The sequence below is a fragment of the Mastigoproctus giganteus genome, chromosome 7 (genome assembly GCF_048544385.1).
Source record: "Mastigoproctus giganteus isolate SK-2022 chromosome 7, ASM4854438v1, whole genome shotgun sequence".
In the NCBI taxonomy this organism is placed as follows: domain Eukaryota; kingdom Metazoa; phylum Arthropoda; class Arachnida; order Uropygi; family Thelyphonidae; genus Mastigoproctus; species Mastigoproctus giganteus.
Window position 1 is genome coordinate 80,011,661 of NC_143581.1, and position 20,459 is coordinate 80,032,119.

A 20,459-nucleotide genomic window follows, 5' to 3' on the forward strand; every position below is an offset into this window, starting at 1 on the left:
TTCACTATTTAGCATTATTTTAACCACTTTGTAGTGTTTATTTTAAGTTTGTTTTTTTCCCCCCTCTATAAATGCATTGAAGAAAATATTTTCCGTTTATTGTGTTTTATGCTGTTATCTATTGGCTGTTATCACCTGCTTTGGAACCTACCAGGAATGGCAAAACCATCACGCAAACATATCCAAGATGTTACCTGTGCATACCAAATTCTCCTTCATGTCCTTCATTCAGTTGAAAAGTATAACATCAGATGTCAGGAAAAATACTAGTGTTTTTAAGACCAGTGAAGTAGGGCGAATCTGTGAAGAAGTTACACAAGTTGGCTTTAAAACTTGGTATTTCATTGCACTATTCAGTCAGGTTCTATGCTGCAAAATTTTTCCATTGAAGCATATTTTGAATGTTATTTCAATAGTGAGTTTCATTTGACGCAATGGTTTGGCACAACATCAGCTTCTCCATGTTCTAGATAACATTGAAGCAGAGTATAGTGAGATGGTCGAGTAGGGGTGCGGCCCCTGAAAAGGTTTTTTTCACTTACAATCTGAAATAGATATATTTTTGAGAGAACATGGTAATCCAGTACCATAGTTATCATGTGAGAAGTGGATTTTGGGTTTCTTGGTCTTAGATCTTACATCTTGGTTTTATAGCATCTATAACAAGTTATCTTAATGAGCTTTATGAAACATCAAGGAAAAGGTAAATTACTGCCTGATTTCTTCTAATGTTAGTCTTTGAAATTGAATTTGTCACAAAACATTAATGAACAAAACTTGCACCACTTTCATTTTTTTACAAAATTGATGTTGGATCATTCATCAAACCAGTTGTCTAACACATTCCCTAATATAACTGAATGGTCACGCTGAGTGGTACATTAATATCTGTGTGATTTGATTGGTTTCAAATCAACATGACTGCAAAGCTTAGTTAAGGATAATATTCTTGTCAAAAGACTGGTTATAAATTCCCCTGAGTTATGTGGTCATTCTGGAGTATAAAGCAGAACTGAGTGGGGGAAAAAAAAAAAAGTTTGTCATGGTTTTGTAGGTCCAAAATGAACTTTTCTCAATGTTCATTGATTTTTCACTCTAGGCCAAATTAAATCTGCATATTTCAAAATCATTTCACCCTTAATGCTGGTGAGGTCCCAGCACAAATGCAGATGGAGACAATTTTATTACAAAATAATGGCTCCTTGAAAGATGCTTTCGCTGAGGGAAATCTTTACAGTTTTTATGCTGGGGTACTTATTTCAAGATTCCCAACTCAAAACCTTTCTCAAAACAATTGATCACAGCATTTGGTTTATTTTGGTTTGTTGCTTGCAGAAGTATTTACTTCTGTGAGCAGGCAATTTTGCTTTGGAAATATCAAAAAATATATTGTTCTTGACTAAATGAGCATTTCCAAGCTATGTTATGCATTTCATTTTTCAGCGAGATCCATATATGGAGTATCCCAGCTTGATATCCAACAAGCTGGGAATATTCAGTTTCAGAAATCTCATTAGGATGATTTTAAAATAGCTCATATTCACACACTTGTCATACAGGTGATATGCGTAATTGATTTTGCAGAGGTTACCAGTTAAAATAAAGAATGGAAGAATGCCAAGAATCTAAGTAATTAACAGATTAAGGTAAAAGATATCAAACTAAAACAATAATATACTTTGAGGCTTTTTTTTTTTTTTTTTTTTTTTTCTCTCCCAGATCTCACCAAGTAGGTTGCCTATCTTTGGACACTTTCAAGAAGCTTAATGTCTTTTTTTTTTTTTTAATGTGGGCTTTATACTTGAATGCATTACAAGTGTGGTCTTACATTTGCATTATACAGTGGGATTATGACTTCCCTGTTCTCTACAAGCAAATGTCTGATAAATCATCAATAGAATACCATAATACGTCCTTCACACACACTTATCTATGTTGCTTGGAGAACTTCATGTCCACCTACATTTTAACCGAGAAATCTTTCTTCCTCTACTGCTTTTAATTTGATCCCACCAAGTGTAAAAGTCAGGAATGGCTAACCTTTTTGTGCGGTATACTACATATGTTAGGTTAGAAATGTGTTGTGTTGACAAAATCAAAAACTACTGGAATCAGTATCCTCCCTCCCCCAACTAATCTACATCTGGTGCCACCACATGTTTTTGCAAACTATGTAAAGGAATTTTATGCTAAGCACTTGTAGTAAAACAACATTAAAACAATTTTATATTTATAAAAAATAAATTTATAACACACCTACTTACCAGAACATGTGCTAAGTGGAAGAATACCAAAAATCTAAATAATTAACACAATAAGGTGAAAGATATCATATTAAAGCAGTAATATACTTTGGGGCATCTCTGATTTTCACAACAGTATCAATGTTGGGAGAAGCTTACTGGCACTTCTGTTTACCCGAGTGTGTGCTAAATTAATGCTAGAAGGGAATAAATATGAACTGGCAAAGTAGGTTCCTGTCATGTTGATTCCTGGAAATTATGAAATTATCATGATTTCTGGCAATAAAAGTGGAATTTAAATTATTTGAAATAGATTAGGGCAGTTATTAGCTTTCAGAGAGAGAGAGAGAGAGAGAGAGAGAGAGAATGAATGTGTCTGAAGTTGCTTCCTTCAGAGTATGAAGCACATGAAGAAATAAATGTTGCAAATTTTTATGTATTAACTTGTAATTGTATTTTAATCAATCAGTTATATCAATATATGTAGTGAAAAGAAATGAGGGAAAGCAATGCACATGTGATGCCAAAATTTTATGACACCCCTTGGAATATGGTATGATGCCCACTCTGGAAATTCATGTTTTGCTTTTTCAAATTAGTTGTATACTTTTTTTGCTTTTTTTTTTTTATATATCAGGAGGTTTGTTACTAACAAGAGCTTCATGGCCATCTCTGGTATAAGATATTCTGGGGTTACTAGTCCCCACATGTATTTTGCTGCATTAAAACATAGCTGCCAATATTCTGGTCATCCTTGGAGTGTATCCAGGTCACCTGAAGGAGAACTACTTGGTGCTGATTGTTAATTTGCAGATTTAGATATCATGTTTTCAGATTTAGATACCTAAATCTGCAAACAACCACTGTTGTTTCTCATTTAAGAAAACAAGAAACAACAGTGGTCTAAGAACTGATCCTTGAAGGGACCCCACTTGTAATGTTAGCCCAATCTGTAAAGTAACCATTAATTATAGCCTTCTGCCCTCCAGCCAGCCTGCAGTTCATCTTAAAATCTTACCTTGATCCCAAGATGTTCCAACTTATACAGTAATCTCTTGAGGACTGAGTCAGTCGCTTTTATAAAATCCGAATAAATAGTGTCAAAATAATTTCTGCCTCCAGCTCATAAGTGACTGTGTCAAAATAGATAACCAGTTAAACATGATTTTGCCTTAACAAAACTATGTTGTCTCCTTCAGAATTCCATTCCATCTAGAATGTCTTTGTACTGCATTCTTCATCATTGCCTTTATGATTTTCCCAATCACTGAAGTCAAGGCTACTTGTCCAGTCTATAGTTATCCACTTCACTCTTATGTATTGACCTTTATGTATTGGCTATACATTGGCACTTCTTCAATCCAAAATGATCTCTCCTGAGTTCAATAATGCCATCATACTTAACTATAATGGTTAAGTGCACTACTCTCTAACTACCTCTGTTACTGGGTATATGCCCTACTATCAACTCTAGGAGCCTTACTTGCCTTTAGGTTTGGAAGATTGGTTTCTAATAAAACATTTTCTGTAATTTCATCATTGCTAATTTTATACTGCTCAGCTTTGCATTTTAATTCTCCCTTGAGAAGGAAATGAAGTCACAAAGATCAAGATCTGAATAATAAGAGAACTGCCTCAATTCTTAACCATTATAGTTTCCTCAGAAACTGTGACACTCTTGCTGTGGTGCAGTAACCTTCTAGACATTTTCATCAGAATTTTTTTTTTTTTTTTTGTCTCACTTTGATAAAGTTTCTTTAAAACTTCACTATAGTATTTTCTAAACACAGCACAGAATAATTCCACAGTATGAGTGTAAGCAATGCTTTCATGTTGCCAACAGACAATATTGGCAAGCATATAGACATAATTCATAAACTATGCTTGGGAGGTGGAGATTTGCTATTTTTCCACTGCATACTTTATTTTGACTCAGGATGATAATGGTAGATCCAGGACTCCTTTGCAGTGGTATTAAGTTTAAAAAAAATATATTTTTTTAACTTAATAAAGGTGAACCCAGATATCATTTCACCTACTTTTGTTCACATGTAAGGAGTCAAGAGACTGAACTTGAACAGACATTCAAAAATGTTCCAAAACATTTTTGAATGTCTGTTCAAGTCAAGTCTGAATGTCCAAAACATTCAGAATGGGAATAAATTCCTGTTTTGAGTTTTCGCTTTATGAGCGCACGCTAGGAACGAATTAACTCGCGAAGTCGGGAACTGCCTGTATTTTGAATTAGTAAAACATTTAAAACAGAAAAGTTTGTAATTTTAATGATTTTTTAAAAAGTTAGAAATAATTTTTGAAAAATTAACAGTGTACCTTTGGTGAGGAGTTTTTTAAAGGTTTGTATTATTTGGAATACCGTTTCTGCTTAATTGGGTTTTTCACCTCTCCTATAAAATTTCCAGTTTTGAGCTTTACTAATTAAGATAATGACATTGTTAATGTGTGTGCTATGTTTGACTTTAGTTGTCTTTATCATAATTTAACTGATCCCGTAGATTTTTTTTTCAAAATAAAGTCACTCTGACCACACAGGGTCAGTTAAACACAATTTGGGTTCGAGCCCATCACCACCAAATACGGAGGATGCGGAAAGGTCAAGGGAATGACCACCGCATATTCCCGGAGCAATATGGCCTTAGTTGCTAATGCTCCTAAAAACCAAACAACAACAAACAATTTAAATACAAGGTTAGTGTATTTAAATTGTCTTGTCACATAGCATTTTTCAGTAGTAACAGTAAATTGGCATTTATATTATTTATCTAGTTTTGAGTTATTTTAGTAATCTACAGTCAGAATGAGTGGAAATAATGCCTTTCATATAAAGAAAGATGATGGCCATATGAATGCCAGCAGACTTCACTGACCTTGTTCGGGAGCTGGAGATTTACCCTGATTCCACTGCATAGCAAACCTTTTACTGCCTCTTACACTATAGTTTTATTTAAAATTTTAATTTATGATTGACTCTTGTGTCCTGCAACTTTGTAGGAAATCAGGTTTATTTTTACAAGTTTAAAATAATTTTTCATATGTATCTCATATAAGCAGTCCAAATAAAGTTATGTCCTGTTATATAACTAGGTGATCCAGTTTAATAAATTATCTAAGAGTAAACAGTAATGCGGTATAATTGCAAAATAATTTGGTTATAGAGATTTCTCAGGCATTAAGAAAATAGACTGGAGTGCAGTTATTATATTTTATGCTTATACCATCATTACCCATGTGTGATGATTGATTTCATTTCTAGCATATGAGTTAGACATAACATACAGCTAAGAAAACTTGAAATATCAAATGCTACTCAGCATGGGAGTAGATATTAAGATATAGTAGAGAACTGCTCAAAGAGATTTAGATTATTTTTAGCAGAATACGTATTACTGCATTAGCTTAGCTTAGTATAGTGTTGTATAGTCAACTGTAGTATAGTAAAGTTATCAATTTAATCTATTAACCTTATTAATTTTCATTATTAATTAATTAAATCGTATTTAAACGGAAATCATGCCCCAGACTAGAGCAGCAAAGCAACGTGCACAATGTAGCGGGAGTGCCATGGCTCAGGGGAGAACCAAAGGGGGCAATTCTCCAATGCACCACAGCCTAAAGAAATGTGCAACTTGTGAAATGTTTGCAGACATTTTTGGGATGGGTCATGATGTTGCCAAGGGGGATGTCTTTGTGTGTGTGCTCAATGTAAGCAGTGTGTGAAGGAGTTAGGCGCCAAACTCAGTGTTGTTATAGGTCTTTATCAGAGCTTGAAGGACAGGGCAGATGCCCTCGAAGGACTTAAATTGGGGGACCCATCAAGCTCTCAGCTGCTCCCATCAGTGCCAGAGCTTGCACTTGATTATCAGGTAGCACAGCGGTAACTGTCAGGGCAGAATGCACTGGTCCCACAGGAGCTAGTTATTGTCGGTGACTCTATTGTCAGGGAGACGGGAAATATATTGTTCAAAAAGGATATGTGGAATAGGACCAGGGTATGTCTGCCAGGGACAAAAGTTGATGATGTTATAGAGCAGATATCATCTTTTAAGGGCACAAAGGGTGATACTGTTGTACATGTTGTCACTAATGACATTAAGAGTAGGAGATCTGCTGATTTACTTAACAAGTACAGGTTAATGTTGAAAAAAAGTTAGGGTTAAATTTGAAAGTGTCTGCAATTCTGCCCAGACACAAGAGGGAGTATATGATGAGAACCTTGTCAGTCAATTTGGTGATGGAGAGATTGTGCAAGGCTCATGTGGTAGAATTTTTCTCAGCGTGGTCTGTGCTTATTAACAGGAGAGATTGTTTCTACAGGGATGCGATGCACCTAAATAGAAAGGGTGCAAGAATATGCTGATGCTATCGAGGCACTGTTAGGTGGGTCGGAAAACTGCTAGCTTGTGGGGATTCACAGACTAATAGATTAACAGTAGCCACAGTCAAGGTGAAAGTGATTCTTGCACTGCTTCTATTGGAATGAGCAGGAGCCTGCAAAGTGAGGTACTGGGGATTTCAAGGGCTGCTGGAAGTCATCATGGAAAAAGTAAATACATGGGTTGTGTTAGAGTAACTAAGAGTAAGAATAGGTGTATGTATACTTGCATGTACACTTTGCTTGGAGTAATATAAATTTGTTGACTTTGAAATGCTGGTCAAGACATCAAAAGCAGATATTGTTGGGATATCAGAGACGTGGTGCCACATGGATGTAAGCAGTGCAGAATTGGAATTTGGAGAGTACAATGTGTACAGAAAGGATAGACAGGAAGGGAGGAGGGGTTACTCAGTTAGTTAAGAAAAGATAAAATCTAAGGAAGTGCATCCAATTGACATTGGTGGACAATGCAATGTTGAGTCAGTGTGGTGTGACACGAACACTGGGAAAGGGAAATTGAGATGTGTATTATAGGCCTAATGAATCTGATGAGTATAATGAGCAATTGTGCAGAGAAATAGGAGAGTGGGCCAGTAAATCCGAATGTCTTATGGGGAATTTTAACTTTCCAGATATTGACTGGAACTTGTGGTTGGTCACTCGCACACTAGCAAGGCCTTTGTGGATTTATTGGATGACTTTTCTACAGCAAGATGTTCAAGAGGCAACAAGAGGGAGTAATACTCTTGATCTGATTATCAGCAGTGATTCTTCATGTGTTAAGCATCTGCAGGTAAAGGAACCACTAGGTGGCAGTGATTGCAGTGTACTGATTTGGGATTTACTTAAAGATGTAACATCAGGGGTAAAGGGAAGGGTTTTTGCTTTCGTAAAGGTGACTACACTGGTCTCAGATTTTTTAAATTCTATACAGTGGGATCAACTGATGATGTTACCAAGAGTGAATTCTAAATGGGAAGCCTTCAGACTTTAATCTTGGAAGATACTAGGCTTTTTGTACCAACTAAGAAATACTGTTCAAGGTTTAGGCCTAAATTGATTTCAGATAAATTACTGCAGTTCGTGGTAGAGAAGAAAAACGCATGGGATGCATATAAATTATCAGGCAATACAGAAGACTATGGCAGATATAAACTAGTCTGTAATCAAGTCAAAGGAGGTTAGGCAGGTGAAGGCAGATTATGAGAAATCTCTGGAAAGGATGCAAAGAAAAACAGCAAATAGTTCTTTACTTATGTAACCTGTAGAAGGAAAGGGATGAATCAGATTGGTACACTTAACATAGATGGTTTTACTGTTGATGATCATGCTCAGGTAGCTGATAAACTGAATGAGTATTTTGCATCTATATTTACACACGAGAAGTTATTCAAGGAGGAGAATGCCAGATGTGGATTGAACCACAATTTCTGTCTGACATTATTTCTTTGGCAGCTCTCTCTAATAATAGTACCACTTCGGTTGGTTCAGCTGCTGTAGACATGTTGCTTATTGTATGAATTATTATATATAATAATTTATACAATAATTTCTCCTCTAGCTGTTTAGAATGTAAATTGCAAAGTATTTGTAATGAATACTGATGTCTTAGTAGCACTCTTACACGACTTCTTGCATATAGCTCAAGAGGGAGCTGCCAAAGAAATAATTTCAGACAGAAATTTTGTGGTTCAATCCACAATTAAAATTAATATTCAGAAATAAATAAAAATGGTATAGAAAATGAAAGAGAATTGGACACCCAGCTGATTATGGCCAGTTTACATGAGTATTCAATTCAGTAAAAAGATGAGCACATTATGATATTGTGCAAGCAAAGTTAAAATAAGGTAAAAAGGATTGTCAACAACAAAAAAAAAAAAGGCTGTTTACTGAAGATGACTGAGAAACTTAAGGAATAGATGAAACCACGTTCAGAACATTATTAATTTAATTTTTCCAATTGAAAATTAAATAACACAGAAAATATTAGCAGGATGCAAAAAAGTAATCAAATATTAAGGAAACTGAAACACCAATCAGACAGTGACTAATAATGAAGTGAGAGAAATCAGTATAAGTATATGGAGAAATAAGTTAAAAGCAGCAATCTATAGTTTCCCAAATAAGGTGACAATAGGCCCTGATAAATTCCCCACTATTCATGTTCAAAATCTGTAGTATTTACATTACTGACTTACTTCTACACATCATCGAGAGAATACTGAATGAAGACAACTTCCTGAAGGTGTGGAAAACTATTTCACGAAACAAGTCCCCAAAATCAGTCACCTTAAATTGTGTGAAAGATTTCAGACCAATTGCTTTAGGACACGTGCTACAAAAGTTCTTTGAAAAAACAATCCCACACAATTAATATTGCTTTAGGAATAGATCAGAGTTATCTGCACTGTATAATCACAGAGATTAACCATTATAAATTTAATGGAAATCTTGCTTCTAATCCAAGAAGGCCTAAATAGCAAGCAGAATCTAGATATCATTATTTTAGATATTACATCTACCTGTGAAAACATTTTTATTCTTGTCATAACAGGTATTCTGAAGGAATACTTTCTCATAAGGGGGAATATTCTCTCAAGTTTAAATAGAATTCTTTGTGACAGACAGAAAATGGAAACTCATGTTTCCATTCAAAACTGATGAATGGAAACATTGAGTGCTACATATCAGGTCGATAAAGGGTGTCCTTCAAGGGGGTGCCAGTCTTTACAGTAGCAGTAGACCCCTTTTTTAGCACAAAACTGCAAACATATCACTTATGTAGATATGAAATTTTTTAATAAAATCAAAATATCAGTTGGGTACTGTAATAAAGTAGCAGATAATAAGAAAAAAGAACTTGAGAAATACTTGAACTGCATTGGATTACCCTTGGATGAAAATAAGATTACACAATTGTTCTTTACAAGTAAGAAAAATCAAAATAATATATCAGTAATGGTTAGTGGTGCTTTCATCCAAAAAAGTAAAATCTCGTGGATTTGTGGACTCAATGAGATGAAGAAATAAGTTTCTTGCACATTTTGTGCATATAAGGAAGGGGAGGAGGGAAAAACATATGTGGCACTTTGACCAAAAAGTTTGGAACTAACTAGTGTCAGAAAATCCTAATCTCATAAAGCAATACATTAAAAAATGCATTGAATCCATCCTGTTATATGCATTGCAAATTGATTATTCCGGGCCTGAGAAAAGCTGTAATGCTGCCCGAAGGCAGCGTTACAGCTTTTCTCACGCCTGGAATTACTGGCTCTGGGGATGTCTGAGCCTACATAGATTTTTTTTTTTACAGTGAACACAATGGTGTTCAATAACCTTAACATTGATCCTGACAAACTCTTCATGAGCAAAGCTTATCAGAAAGAAATTTTTGAAAATGCTTATTTATAGATACAGATATAAATGGATCAAAGTTATAAGATCATACCCATGTACATGAAAACTACAGCCATGTGAAAAATTCACTTCTGTTTTCTGTTGTGTGCTGTGATGGCAGATAAATTATACATAATTGTAATTTTGCCTAGTGAATGAGGGAATGATAGCTTCAAAAGTTTGAGTGAGAACCATGTTTATTAGTTAGAGCAAAGTAATTTTTGTATAAAATCCACTGTGCTTGCACAGATCTCTTTAAGTGCTTGTGCTTGCATAAATCTCTTTACAGTAGCAGTAGACTCTGGGCATATGAGTGGATTAGAAAATCTAGAACTAGAGCAGTTGCTATGAGTTTTCCATCTTTACACAGATATCAAGGAATGGGAGCGAATTGTTAATTTTGTTGAAGATTTCACATATTACCATTTGATATAAAAATGTAAAAGAAATACTACCAAAGAAAGAAAAATATGAAATACTAATATTTATTAATATTAATTACCTTCTTTTAGAATTTAAGTTACTTGTTAGGCAAAACAATGGATGAAGTTAGTATATTTTAGAATAAAATAATACCAATTTAAGAGTCATAACTGAAAATTGAAAATTAATTTTTCATTTGAGAGTAAAAAGAGGCTTAAGATTGGTGTTAAAATTCAATTTATTTAGAGATAATAAACTGCACATTACTAAGCTATTTATCATTGACATAAATTGTGTAATAGCAATAATAAACAAATAGCCAAAAAAAGCCAACTGATTTGAATACAGATTCCATCAGTCTCATATTGTTGAGACCTACTTACAGTACACTGCCCAAGTTCTGTGCTACAAATAAAGCAATTTCCTCTTTAGTTTTCCTACCAAATTGATGCACATAAAACATGGTGTTAAAATTATAAAATCATTTATTGCCATCCAATAAAGTAGGGACAATAAATCCAGTAAAGAGGAGATTTACATTGAATAAAAAGTTAATTGTAAAGTGAGGCTTTAACAAAGAATAAAATGAATAAAAACATGAAAAAGCTCTTTCAAACTGGAGATAAGTTTGCTAAAGTTAGAAGTTTGATATCAGTAACTCTCAAATGAGTGAGTTTGAAATCAACTGGGCATCGGGGTCAAGGTTGAAAGCATGAGCAGGTAGCTAGAATGAAGAATCATGAGCAGATAGCTGAAATGTTGATATTTGAAGAATCAAATCTGTTTTATCTGAAAGGTTCAGATGAAGAAATGGAGAGGCTCTGGTAGTCTTGGGTGGAATTTGCCACTAAAAATCTCGGATGTTGAGGAATTCACTTTGACCAGTGACCAGCGGTGCAAAACATTGAAGCTTTGTATTGCCAGTGAACAGCAACAGGCATCACTTTAATTCAGTGGTATAGTTGATGCTGAGATGACAGAGTAGGAAGTTCTATTTTCTCATTTAACTGAGAAAATATTCATGGTAGGCTACCTGAATTTCTCATTTAACTGTCCAATCAGAAAATATTTGACCATCATGGTAGGCTGAAGGGTGGATTTTGAGATGACAGACCAAATTAGTGATGCATAGAGGAAGTATACAGGTAACCCTCATGTAACACGGTAGTTTGGTTCCTACAAAATCTTGTGTAACGTGAAACTGGGTATACGGGACTAAGAACCAGTACAAAAAGGGGAGTTACGTTCTAGAAGCTAACAAAAATACACCATTTTTTATAACTATTGGAAACTTAATTTTTATAGTAGTAATAACTATTATTTTTATAATAGTAGTAACTTAAATAGTAATAACTGAACAAAGTCTTACCTTATAAACCGTGATACTTGTATATCAGATAATGTACATTCATTTAATTTTCTTCCTCTTCATGGTTGCTAATCACTATATCTTCTGCTCTCTTTAAAAGTCATGAACTGCATGCTTCAAATTCACAATTTTTTATGATCTAAAACAGCACAAGTTCAATAGCACAGAACAGGGATCTCCCAACAAAATACAATGGACCCCCACTAAGATATAAAGCACAAATTTAACTTTATTACCTTACCAATTAACAAAGTTAAATGATACATGAAAATCGGAAGAATATTTTCCAGTTAGCAAAATAAAAATAAATTTACGCTTATCTACATTGCTTAATGAATACTTACTGTAATACATACCAATTGATATTTCTGCTCACTGACTTTTTTTTGGTCGAAAATTTAAAACAGTAAAAATGATAAGAATTAATAACAAAGAATGTGATAGATGGGGAAACACATTTCACCAGAATAATGTGAAAACCCAAAGAATTCCAGCTATCGGTACTATAGCAAATGCAAGAAGATAGTTTAGTACCCATTTATAATTGATTACACTAACAGAAAAGACCAATAAACTGGAAACTGCAAATTCCTTTTATTGTTTTATGCTAGTGACCTCCAGAAATGTGCTTTAGGAAAATATCACGAAGGCAAGTAAAGAAAGTTTTATCCAGATCTCAACAAAAAGAGAGAGAGAGAGAGAGCTAACGTTTTTACTTGGGTATGGCAATGATTCACCTTTTCTGCTACAGGCATAATATCCTTTCTGTGTTAAGTCATATCCCACTCCCAGCTACAAAATATAAGTAGATTCCTTGCAACAAGTTCTAAGTGCAACTCTTTCTTAGTTTGTGAGCATTTAAAAAGCAGAGGTTTAATAAAACTTGTTGGCAGTGACACTCCCAATTTACTGCAAGGTTTGATTACCATTGATGCTCGCCATCTTGAGGATGATCCACATACTAGTGCCACACGACCATGTATATATTGCCACAATGCTTAATCTTCACGGTAATATTTTATATGATGTTTTTATATACAAACTGCAGAAGTGTGATTATCCAGCTTATTTACTAGAATGTGATGCTGTTATTATTGACCAGGTGGAAAAACACATTAAACAGTACAGAATAAAAAAAGTAGAGATTACAGTTTGAAGTGAAATGGCTGTCTGGGTTGCCTTTTCAGATCCTGCTGACATATCTGCTGGCTCTCCAGTAAATGAAATGAATTTTCAAAATCTCTGCTGCTAAACAATGAGGAAAATGTTGTTGCTTATAATAAAGACCCAAGGTTGTCATTGTTAGGTTATAAGTTGATTTTAAAGAACAATGTAGAATTATCACAGATATCAAATAGCTCTTTATGTACAAGTACATAAAGGCAACTTAGGTACGAACTAGGAACTGGTGAAGGGACTCAAGATTATCCACTCGGTAAATTATTTCCTTTAGAGTGTAATGCAGACTATCTTCATGGTGTTAGTTTTCATAAAGGATGTTATCTAGGGCAAGAATCTGTGTCAAGGGTACATCATACAGGAGTTGTAAGAAAACAGGTTTTTCCTGTCATGATAGAAGGCAGAATACAACAGAAAATTTCAGAACTTTGCACTGTTGAAAATCAAGAAAGGAAAAGAATGGGCAAATTACTTAATTATGAAGGAAAATATGGATTAGCTATGTTAAATATTTCTAATAACTTTCAAGCAAAATATCTTAGGTTAAAGGACTCTGAAGTAATTCTAAAAGCCTTCAAACCAAATTGTTGGCCTCAAGAACTTAAGATATAGTTATTAATGAGATAGAATACCAGGGTTGTAATTAATTTTAAATTCAACAGTGAAAGTTACTTTGTTATAAAGCTTTTATAAAAATTAAAAGTATTTTTAGGTAATCTCATAGTCTATGTATAAATATAGTGCAAATGCATCAGGAATACATAGCTGTATCTGAATAAATCAGATTATTAATAAAACGGCATCGTTTTAAGTTATATCTCATATTGTGAATACCTTCACAACGAGTTGCCATGATATTGCACTACTTCGAATAAGTAACGCTTCACCTAAGGAGAAGACTAATGTTACTTATTCTCAGATGGATACCACCACCCAGACGGCACCGTTTCAGGGCTAAAATGAAGAAGGGCCAAATAGCCCTGAAACGGTGCCATCTGGGTGGTGGTATCCATCTGAGAATAAGTAACATTAGTCTTCTCCTTAGGTGAAGCGTTACTTATTCGAAGTAGTGCAATATCATGGCAACTCGTTGTGAAGGTATTCACAATATGAGATATAACTTAAAACGATGCCGTTTTATTAATAATCTGATTTATTCAGATACAGCTATGTATTCCTGATGCATTTGCACTATATTTATACATAGTCTAGACTCCTTCATAGCTTGAGACTTATGCCCTAAACGCTTGAGTAATCTCATAGTAAATTAATTAATTTTTATTTTATTGATTATTCTTGTGCAGCAAATCTAATTTAAATTGTTACTTTCTGTATTCATTTGTGACTTTCAGTAAAATACAAAGAATATGAATTCAGAGTCAGAAAAAAAAATATGACAATTCTCAGTATATATTTACCCCAGGGGCTCACATCTGGTGAGTATGGGCTTGCACACCCAGGGTCCTGAGCTGGATATCATCATTCTTCCTTTTCTTGGTGATTCCCTTCTACTTCTCTTGTTCTCTCTCTCTCTCTCTCTCGTGGCGCCTCTGTAGTCAGGTGGGTAGGAGCAGCAGTGCGTAGCACACGCTTCTTGATTGGACCGGGGTTCGAGCCAGTGATCACCAAATACGGAAGATGCAGAAAGGTCGGGGAATGACCACCGCATATTCCTGGAGCAATATGCCCTTAGTTGCTAATGTTCCTAAAAACCAAATAACAAAAACTCTTTCTCAGAGTAATTCAGAAATTTTTTTTTGGCTGGTGCAGTATAAGCCTCAGGATTCCTTGTACCATATGGCTAATAATAATAATAACAATAAACAGCAGGGATTCACAAAAAGAAATGGAAACGTTGAAAATTACATCTAACATAATAGCAGGGTTTTTCGATATGCGAGATTTCCTGCAATTCTCAAACTGTGTTAGAGCGAAACCCTGTTATATAAGTACAGTCAGTCCTCGTATAGCACGATAGTTGTGTTCCTAGAAACCCTCGTGCAATATGAACAACAGGCCTTATGGGAAAAATAGGGTTAGGTGCCGACCACCCAAGACTGAACACACATTTGTAACCAAAACATTACCAAACACAATAAATAATCGTAATAAAATAGTTACGTATTTTATTACAACTATTACGTAATAAAATATTGCTAATGCTTTTGCTTCTATCGTAAGCAAACTTGTTTTTTGTTTGATTTTCTATCCAAACAGATGATAGCGGTTCCATCTCTTCCAATTCTTGTGTCTTAATCTAATGGATTTTAATTACACTTTGAGTTGTTCCTTCTATGAAAGTTGTTTTTATTTTCTCTGCATTCTTTGTAATTCTCGGAGTTGCCTCATTTAGGTCTGTAGCACGTGCCATATCACATGGTCTTTCATTTCGCTCAAAGCGTTTCACAATTTCATATTTTTTCTCTATCGGGGTTTCCCGATATATGGCCTTACCGGGGTTTCCCCGGTTGGCCGGAGGCCGGTGTGATTTTGGCCATAAACGCTAGTATGAGGCCACTATAAATTTTCCCGGGTAAGAATTTTTGACCCAGTCCGCCTCTGTTTATCGATATTGCTTTTCTTTTTCTCTCTGAATCTGTAGTGTCTTCACCAGGATGCTTCCTTTTCACACCTTTTTTAAGTATTTTACTCATTTTTAGGGAATAAAGCAAAATTACAAAACGAGGAGGTACGCTTGATACACATAAACAAAGCTGCGGGCGTGTAGCAACTGGATAAACAACACCGTAAAGGCAGAGATACACTATTAACACCTCACATTTTACTAAAGCACATTTCTAGGGGTTACTACCATAAAACAATAAAAACAATTTCCAGTTGCGTTTCTGCTAGTGGAATCTGTTATAACCCTGGTAGTAAACTCGATCTAATTGCATTTGCAATAATACCAATAGCTGGAATTGTATGGGTTTTTACGTTATTATGGTGAAATGTGTTTCCCCTTCACTGATATAAGAAACATAAATACATTTTCAGAATCTTCTCTTCATTCCTATCGTGTTGCGTTCGGTTGGGGTGATTCTGCGTTCGACTGCCATTTCTTGTAAACACAAAGGCGAATCGTGCAATAAACGAATTCGGTTCGTGTTATATAAGATATTGTTCCCCTATTTATAAATCGTGTATGATCGAATTCGTGTAATGTAAATACGTGTTATACGAGGACTGACTGGTACCGTGTTGGGCGAGGATTGCTGTAGTTCATCAATTGTGTTAGAGCGAAACCATGTTGTAGAAGTACCATATTATATGGGGGGGTTGCCTGTATATGTCAAAGTTTCTATATAGTGGATAAAAATTTTTTACATTTTTTTCATTATAAACTAGGGGAGAATTTTTTTTTTTTCCCCCACTGATTGCAAACAAATAGCTGAATACTTGAAGGTTTTTCGCAAAAAGATTGCAATAGCAGTTGAAGGTAATAATAGGATCACGGATTAAACCAATGTTTCTGTTTTGGAACATCAATAGCTTGCTTCAAATTATGGCAATTTGTGGTAGAGATGGAACCTAAGTAGTGTGGGAAAGTTAGTAAGCTTTTGGACTTTTGTTCCAGTTGCATGTATAATTTGATTGCCTTTAGTTTGAATAAGGAAAAGCTTTTAATGCAGTACAAATAGTCATAAGAATTATTTTGGTAATTGAAGGCTGAAGTTGGGGAACAAATACAGTATATTCCCAAGATTTCCACTACGCTGATGGCCATGCATGTGTGGGTGCTTATCTGTCTATGTATAGATTTCTACAAATATCTGGTGACATGATGATATATCTAGATGACAGAACTGTCAAAAAATTTTAGTACTTTGTAGAATGATGACAAGCTTGGCAAAAAAGATGGTCAGAATATTGGAAATGAAAAATTGAATTTTCTTGAAATGCACTCATAAAAACTGAAATTTTTTTTTTTCTATTTCGGTAAACAAAGTGTGATAGAAGGATATTTAGAAAGTTTATCTGAATATCCCTACACTTGCAAAAATAGTCACTTAGTTCTAGAACATAAAATGTTTTTATCATTTGGAAGTATGCTCGCTGTTTTGTAACACAGACTGGTTTAGTGAAAGTAAAATTGTTTGTCACAGGTTTTCTGTAAAAGCAAGATTAAAAAAAAAAAAAAAAAAAAACCTAGTTTTTGCCTTCATCATAAGTGTGAATTTTCAACTTAATTTTTCATATCATATTATTTTTTTTTTTGTTTGTATTCAGTGGAAAAAAATGCTCATCTAGTTTATAATGAAAAAAAAAAAAAAAAGGTAAAATATCAAAATAATTTAACAGTATTGTTTTTAAAGTATTTAAGACTTAATTAGTATTTACTGTATTATTCTAAATGTTAATGAAATTTTGGTTTTATTACAGTATGCATCATCACAGGAGATTATTTATCAACCATTTTGGTATTGTGTTTTCTATATGACTCCTCTATTTTTCAATTTTCGAATGCGCATCTATACTGGATTTGTTTTAGGCGAATGTGTTTGTTTAATGGCAGGCTTAGGAATATATCCAGCTGTGAGTGCGCCTCAGCCAGGTTCTGGACCTACTAATTTTGAGCTGCTTAAAGAAGTGTGAGTTTTTATCCATACCTTAAAATAATAAATAAATATTTTTATTGCAAAGAATTTTTTAAATTGTTTATGAAATTATTTTCTTAAGAGAAAGTGCATTTTGCTAAATGAACAATACGTCAGTTATAAATCAGTCAGTTATAAACGATCAGCGTTGGACCCAAAAAAGAAATGAAATGAAGTGATAATAGTTTGAAAAATTAATGCTACATGTGTTATATTTTTCTTTCTTTACTGTCTGGTCCCTCTGGCTCTTCAGAAACAACTGTGTTTATCCATGAGTTGCCCAAAAATTGCTAATATTGATTTTTAATTGAATAACTTCATTAAGAAAGTTAAAGGCACTGTTATTCTAAATGAGCAGCCAAAGCAATGTCTGGAAGAAAACTTCTGATTGAAAACATAACTTATTAATGAATAATGTAACTCCTATTACTGAGCTGTATTAGTCCAATACAGCAATTTAATAGAGGTGGGACTGTTTCAATACTTGGGTATAGAAATAGTTTGAGAAAATAACACTACCCTTTGTTGTATTATATTTTTCTATTTTTACCGTCTGGTAACATCATTGTCCCTCCAGTGACAGAGCTTGGGCTTTAGAAATGACTAAGTTTATTCACAACCTAATGGAAAATGACCTAATGAATATTGGATTCATTTTCTTGGCAATGCTATTTGCCAAAAAGATGAATCCAATATTCAGTAGGTAATTCGATCACCTGTGGACAAATTGCATTTGTCCACAAATGATCAAATAAGCCTCTTCAGTGGAGGGACAGTAGTGTCCCCAGACAGTAAAGACAGAAAAAGATAATGCAGAATAGAAGTTAATTTTATACCTCTGTTGAAATATCATCTCATTTCTTTACTAAATTGTTGAAATGAATCAATACAGCCCAGTAATAAGGATTATGCATGTAATGAAAATTACATTTCTTTCTACACTCTGCTTGGCTGCTCATTTAGATTTGATACATTTATTCACTGTTTGACACAAGGTTACTAATTGTGGCTATGCTACCTCTTGTTCTGATAACGGAGTCAAATAACTCTGAAATTGGTACGTTGTCTAAGTCATGACAGTACTTTTGCATTTTTAATAAATAAACTGCCGACCGGGCTAGCCGGGTAGGTAAAATGCCTGCCTGGCAACCCAAGGGTCGCGGGTTCGATTCCCACCTCGGGCTGGATATTACGATGATGCCAAACCAACCGGTTGGTTGGATATCCCGGCCACGATACACGAAGGAAGTAATAAAAAACTGGTTCCTTTGTGTATTGATCACATCATACGAAATAAATAAATAATAAATAAACTGAATAAATGAATTTTAATGAAATAACATCACCAAGAGATGATATTTGATTAAAAATATTATTAGTAACTTTAGGTCAACTTGTGGAAAAGTGCAGTCATTTCTAAAGACTATATGGAAGGACAGTAGAAAAACATGAGTACCGTTATTTTCTAATACCATTTCTATACCAGTGTTAAAATAGTACCAGGCTTCTTTGCTAAATAAGATGACAGTTTATAGCAGTAAATGTAACATTTCAAGAAATAAGGAATTTCTTGGTATGTAAAGTCTATTAATTACATTATTTAAATGTAATTAAAGTCTATTAATTACAGTATTTAAGTGTGTGATTCAGGAAAGCAACATTTAATTCTCTCGGAATCAATCCTTTTCTAGGAGAATAAACAGATATGATGCCTGAAAATCAGGTCTGAATAGGATTTTTAAATGCAGTTAATGATAAATAAAGCAGTAAATTTAACATTTCAAGAAATAATAAGGAATTTCTTGGTATGTAGTCTGTTAATCATTATTTAAATGTAATTAAAGTCTATTAATTACAGTATTTAAGTGTAATGATTCAGGAAAGCAAGGGAAGCATTCAGGAAATCAACCCTTTCTAGGAGAATAAACAGAGATGATGATGCCTGAAACTCAGGTCTGAATAGGATTTTTAAATGGTCAGTCATGAAAAAGATTTAATTAATCTTGTGCTTCTTTTGAGCACATCACTGAAATTTGTGTTAATACTTTTGTAATCAACATAGTATTATGTAATTTGTTATAAATAATTTTATCTGCTTGCTTACTTGAGATCATTTTGTTAGATTTTAATGAAAGAAAGGTGTTTGAAATCCTTAAAGATTTAAGAGATAGTAACAAGCCATGTTAATGAAATGTTAATGTGGAGTAACATTTAATTAATATGAGCTGTCAATTGTAGCATATTGTTGAAATCAGGCCTAATTCACAAAGGGGAACACAGGTAATTACAATTAGTTTAACTTCTGTTTTGAGGAAATAATTGTCATTGGTTAAAGAAGCATTGCAGGATCATCTAGACAAGACTGCACTTATAGTTCAGACGAAGCATGGGTTTGTTAACAGGAAGTTTTATCTGACCAAGTTGATTGGATACTATGATGTGGTCACAAAGGAACTGGATGCAAAAAATAATTTTGATATCATTTACAGTGGGGTATGCTAGAATGAACGTAATTGGTTCTAGAACCTCGTTCGTTCTAGCATACGTTGAAATATACGTATTTAGGGGTAATCCGTTCCAGGCCTACAGCCTGGAGCAAAGTTACCATTCAATACAATGATTTAAACAGGAAAAATATAATACAAAATGAAAAATATGTGTAAAAATAATATAAAATTAATTAATTTAACTTTTATACACTGTACATAAAATTTGAAAAGCATAAACAAACTTTCCCTAATAAAAATCACAGAGAGGTGGAAGGAAAGGAGTCATCATTCCTACTCATCTTGGGTGACTGTCCTGTGGGAGGTTCATCAGTTGGAGGGCATTTGTCCACCTTTTTGAAGAATGAA

The 20,459-nt window shown here is 34.2% G+C and overlaps 1 protein-coding gene and 1 pseudogene across 1 annotated transcript in view; both read left to right on the forward strand.

Moving 5' to 3' along the window:
* frj (membrane bound O-acyltransferase domain containing farjavit) overlaps positions 1 to 20,459 on the forward strand; it is a 92,136-nt gene that overhangs the window by 34,839 nt on the left and 36,838 nt on the right. The window contains exon 5 of the mRNA XM_090378355.1: positions 17,390 to 17,598. Coding sequence (XP_090234481.1) covers positions 17,390 to 17,598 — 209 coding nt within the window. The remainder of the gene's footprint in view (positions 1 to 17,389; positions 17,599 to 20,459) is intronic.
* Positions 676 to 13,618, forward strand: LOC150083021 (iron-sulfur cluster assembly factor IBA57, mitochondrial-like; annotated as a pseudogene).